At 49.5% G+C, this 5,357-nt stretch overlaps 1 protein-coding gene across 1 annotated transcript; it reads right to left on the bottom strand.

Annotated features, from left to right (window-relative positions):
- Positions 1-721: 721 nt before the first annotated feature.
- Positions 722-5,351, bottom strand: KRT9 (keratin 9, type I; the record flags this gene model as incomplete). The annotated part of the gene is made up of 7 exons (XM_011998914.1): positions 722-1,130; positions 1,543-1,766; positions 1,889-2,014; positions 2,774-2,935; positions 3,207-3,363; positions 3,486-3,568; positions 4,725-5,351. Coding segments are annotated over 7 exons (1,788 nt in total), but the record flags the coding sequence as incomplete, so codon positions are not given.
- Positions 5,352-5,357: the final 6 nt, after the last annotated feature.

Raw genomic sequence — 5,357 nt, 5'->3', positions numbered from 1 at the left:
CATATTACCCAGCCTTTTACTATAATTTCATATTACATTTTTATTTTATAAAACTCAATGTGTACATGGGAAAATTTTCCCTGATCTAGAGACCAACTCACCTGTGTGAGTCTTTCTTACATTTAGATTATGTTCATCCTTTTGGCAGTTGCATCATGTAATAGCTGTGCAAACCAACCACGGACTGAAATCCCTGAGTCTCTTTTCCAGCTGAACTGTTGCTGATCCAGGTCCCCCATCCTCATGAGGGTTGAAAGTACCGGCTGTGAAGCCCCACAGAGCTGAACCCCTCATTTGTGATTGTATGACTTTGAGCAAAGTAGTTATTTTCTCTGAACCTCATTTTCCTTAAAATGGGGATTATAATGAAACCTACCTCAAAGGGTGTATCATGATAATGCACAATTTTCAACCCATCTCCTACACTACTGAGACTCAACCATGTGTAGATTTAGTCCTAGCCTCATCCTAGGCTCTGTCAAAAATAATGATCAATTGAGAACCAAGGGCATGTCTCTGGCACCTCATAGAGGTTTCCCTAACATCTAGCTCTATTCAGAATCTGTATTTCCCAGAGATTCCAAAATACTCAAAAAAAAAAAAAGGGTGATACCTTGACTCTCCTCCCCACAACCTAGAGTTGTGCCTCCCTCCACCCCACAACCTAGGATTGTCCCTTACCTTTTGTCTCATCTTGGTCACCAGATTTTGAGGAAGAAGACTAGGAATGGGATGATTTTCCGCTTCCTCCTCCATAGCCGCCACCACTTCCACTCCCTTCTTCACCACCTCCGTAGCTGCCTCCACTTTCACCTCCAAAACCACTTCCTCCACCATGGCTGCCTCCACTTCCTCCCCTGGACCCACTTCCTCCACCATAGCCACCCCCACTTCCTCCTCCAGAGCCACTTCCTCCTCCATAGTTGCCCCCACTTCCTCCACTATGGCCACCTCCACTTCCTCCGCTATGGCCACCTCCACTTCCTCCACCATAGCCACCTCCAGAACCACTTCCTCCACCATAGCTGCCTCCACTTCCTCCCCTGGAACCTCTTCCATAATTTCCTCCACTTCCTCCTCGACCTCCTTGGCCACTTCCAAGACCAATTTTTCCAGCTCCGGAGGATTCACTAGGAAAGAAAGAAAACAAGAGAGTTAAAATGAGTGGCCCAAACACACATATATGAGGATGGACCTGAACAGAGTCAGGACCCAAACATGAATCTTTCTGTTTTCCTTCCTGGGAGGCAGAGGACAGAGTCTGGGCTGGCACCATAGCTGGGAGGGTAGAGCCTCCAGCTGGGACTGTGGAGCTTTCCCCTCCCTGGAGCAGGGAGGCAGCCCCTTCTCTCAGTGTCACCATCCTCCTTCCCCAAAGCCCAAATGCACTGAGATCCCCACCGCCCCCAGGATGAAGAAGTCCTCAACCCATAAGACCCTGTGTATAAGAACTTCCCCCAGCTGCCTCTATCCAGAGGGACAGAAGGAGTATCAGAGGCCTAAGGGACCCCCAGGGGTTCCACTGAATCGTGGGGCACCTACAAGTCTTCCTGGCCTCCCTCCAGGAGGTTGCGGTAGGTCTGGATTTCTTGCTCCAGCCGCATCTTAATGCTGAGCAGAAGGCTGTATTCCTGATTCTGGCACTCGATCTCTTGCCGGACTTCAGTGATCTGGGCCTCCAAGTTACTGATCTGCTCCTGGATCATCTGCAGCTGGCCACAGTAGCGGTTCTTCGTGTCTTCCAAGCTCTTCTCCAGGGCTGCTTTCTAAGGGTCAAGAGAAGGCTTTAAGAGGGATGCTACATCATAACTCCTCTTCTTCCCACTCCTGGGCTGCAAAGCCTTCCTGTGCCCCACCTTGGCAAAGGGTCTACAGCAGAACTACCAACCTTGCTGAGCTGAGACTGCAGCTCAATCTCCAACTCCTGGACACCATGCCGGAGCTGGGTCACCTCCTTGGCACTGGACTGCACCTCCTGACCACTACTAGATACCTCATTCTCGATCTGGGTTATCTGCAAAACCAAAGGCTCAGTAAGCATCAGGCTGGGCCAGGAGCTTCAGTGGGCAAGATTCTGCCCCATTCACCAGGATCTTCACCTGCAGGGCCAAGGCTGATCCAAAGCCAAGGACAAGTCTTTCTGAGTTCTGGGTACCCTCCAGCCATGAAGGTTTGTCCAGTCCTCTCAATATGACCTTCCCTCTCAACAAGGTTGCAAGACCCTTCACACTTTGTCTCACAACCATCTTTCTAATCTAACCTTATTCCAAACTTCCCCCACCTTTCACACACACACACACACACACCACAGACCATGCCTTCATGTATGTGCCAGACTCTGGCTAGGCACTGGAGATTCAAGGAGGAAGAGAACCACCAAGGAGTTCAGTACAGTATGGGAGACACACTGTATCCCTCTCTTGTAGTCTTACATTAGATAGCATTAGATTAAATTGTTCACGTTCTGCTTTTGTTCACACATCTAATAAACTGTGAGCTTCTCAAGGCAGCAATCTTCTTTGGCTCATATCTGAGACATCAATACCTCTGAGACATCAATACTTTACATATAACATGGCACTGAGAAGCTACTTTGTAATGATGTTGGTATGCAGTGAATGAAGGTGGTTGAATGACTTCCATTGGAAGATGGATAAATGACAGCTTCACTGAGAGATGGAGAGATAGGAGGATGAAGGAATGGGAGGCCGGAGGGATGGAGATATGCATAGATGGAGGGGAGGAGGTTGAATGGGCAGCCCACTTTGCTCACCTGAGTCTCATATTGATTCTCAATGTCCTTTCTGTTCTTAGCAATGAGCTGCTCATACTCCTGACGCATGTCATTGAGGGTCTTGGTGAGATCTTTGCCAGGAGCAACGTTTATCTCCACATTGACATCTCCACTGTTCTGCCCAGTCAGCTGACTCATCTCCTGCCAGGGAGGAAGGGGAGATGAGGTCAGGGATAAAGTCCTCTGCACCACCTTTCAGATTTCTGCCTGTGGTCCCCACAGGGTACAAAAAGGGGACACAGTTGTGAAGCCAAAGCCCACCCACTACCATAGGTGATGCCAAGGAGAAGCTGAAAGTGTCCTCAAGAGCAAAGGAGAGGGTGTCTCCCAGGTAATTCTCCAAAGCTCCCCTGCTGTCTCAGCATTTCTGCTCCTCCCTCTCCCCAGTAAGCCATAAGCCCCAGCACCCTACCTCCTTATGATTCTTCTTGAGGGCCATCAGCTCCTCCTGCAGAGTCTCATACTGCATCTCCAGGTCAGACTTCTCCATGGTCAGATTGTCCAGCACCTGCCGCAGGCCATTGATGTCAGCATCCACTCCTTGCCGCAGGTTTTGCTCCATCTCGAACCTGCAGACCAGCCAGGGTAGAAAACAATCAAGACGGAACCAGGGCCTACCAGGACCTCCAGAGCACTGAGGTTCAGGGGGTAAGGGCTGATGACAGGAGAGGAAAGGAGGAGCAGGGCTCACTTTATCCTGAAGTCATCTAGTGTCATGCGAGTGTTGTCGATGTCCACAAGAGTTTTGTTGTTGCCCACTGTCAGGTCCACAATCTGAAAAAAAATGACACAACCATGAAATCACACTGTGGACCACTGCTTGGAGGGCAAGAGGCCAGGCAAAGCCACAGGAGGTGAGGATTCCACTCAGGAAGATTCTCAAGAGGAATGAGGAACTTCCAACAGCTGGGACATGGCACAGACCCCTTCCAGGCTTCAGCGAAGATGTTTGGTGTGGCCTTCATTCATTCATTCAACAAATATTTGAAGATCTACTGCAAAGGGCATTGTAGGATTTAGAGATTACTGACATCCTGTTCCTCAAGGAGCCCACCATTGACTACAAAGTCAAAAGTGTCCTAAAAGAGTTCAAGGAAAGGAGAGGTGGCTTATGGCAATGGGAGATCAAGAAAGACTTCAAGAAGGAGGTGGCTGGCAATTGAATTGGGCGCTGAAGGATGGCTAGGGTGTAACATTAATAAATAAATGGAAGAGGTTTGGAGTAGAAGAAACAGCACATCCAGACACATGCAGGAGTGAAAACAAGAGGAATCACTGAATATACTGAAGAGTCAGACTGTGAGCTCCACTAGAACTCAGTCTAGCACATCACTGTGTCTACCCAGAGCAACCCTGAGGGTAGGCACTCACTGAACTGAATGGCTGAATAAATGGACAGATAGATGGACATGTGGGTGGAGGGAGGGAGGAAGGGAGGGATGGATGGATGGATGGATGGATGAATGGATGGATGGATGGATAGATAGCTTCCTTTCCCAGAGTTCTGGATCCTCTCCATCACTTGAATAACCAAATGTACAATCGGGTCCAAAATACCTTAAAAGATCAAGATACACTCCTAAAGAAGCCTAGGAGAAGTACAAAGGAAGAGAGAGTATTGACTTAGACCAGACCTAAAGGAGGTTCCACATCCAGTCCCAGCTCAGCTCATGTTAACCCAGGCCTCCTCTCTGCTCTGCCCAAACTCTGAAAGTTGAAGAAATGGAAATGAACCCTCAGAGCACAGGCCAAAGTCCTATCCTGGGATCCCCAGAAACCAAACACAAGTTTGTTTCTGATGAAAGTGTACATTTCCAAAACGTGGATTCCCTGGCTATTATCTGAGCTTAGAGTTTAGCATTTTACCTTTTTTGGAAGATAAAGAATGTAAGAGAAAAAGACCAAGACAGAGACAGTTTCCTGCACCTACCTGGTCCTTGAGATCATCAATAGTGTTGTAGTAAGAGGAGTAGTTCTTCTGGGTTGCAGCAGGGCCCTTCTTGTCATACCAATCCTGGATCTTATTCTCCAGGTCATTGTTGGCCTCCTCTAGAGCCTGTACCTTATCCAAGTAAGAGGCCAGCCGAGTATTGAGTTCCTGCATGGCGCTCTTCTCATTAGTAGTCAGAATACCACCATCACCGCCTCCAGCACCACCTCCAAAGCCCCCAAATCCACCCCCATAGCCACCACCAAACCCACCCCCATAGCTACCACCAAAGCCACCTCCAGAACCACCACCAAAGCCACCTCCAGAACCACCACCAAAGCCACCTCCAAAACCCCCAGAACTACCATAGCCTCCTCCAGAAGCACCACCAAACCCTCTGGAACCACCCCCAAAGCCACCACCTAAACTACTGGCACTAAAACCACCCCCAGATCCTCCGCCGTAGCTGTAGCCAAAACTGCCGCCACCTCCCCTCCCACAGACACGAGAGCTTCCCCCTCCATAGCCACTGGAAGAGCTGAATCGGCCCCCTCCTCCACCGCCCCCTGAGGAGCTGAAGCGGCTGTAGGAAGACCTTATGCTGCCCCCGCTGCCCACGCCGCCCCCGCCACC

This window comes from Mandrillus leucophaeus, unplaced genomic scaffold (assembly GCF_000951045.1).
Source record: "Mandrillus leucophaeus isolate KB7577 unplaced genomic scaffold, Mleu.le_1.0 Scaffold58, whole genome shotgun sequence".
Taxonomy (NCBI): domain Eukaryota; kingdom Metazoa; phylum Chordata; class Mammalia; order Primates; family Cercopithecidae; genus Mandrillus; species Mandrillus leucophaeus.
The sequence above is the reverse complement of the archived record's forward strand: the minus strand, read 5'-3'. Positions and strand labels throughout refer to the sequence as shown.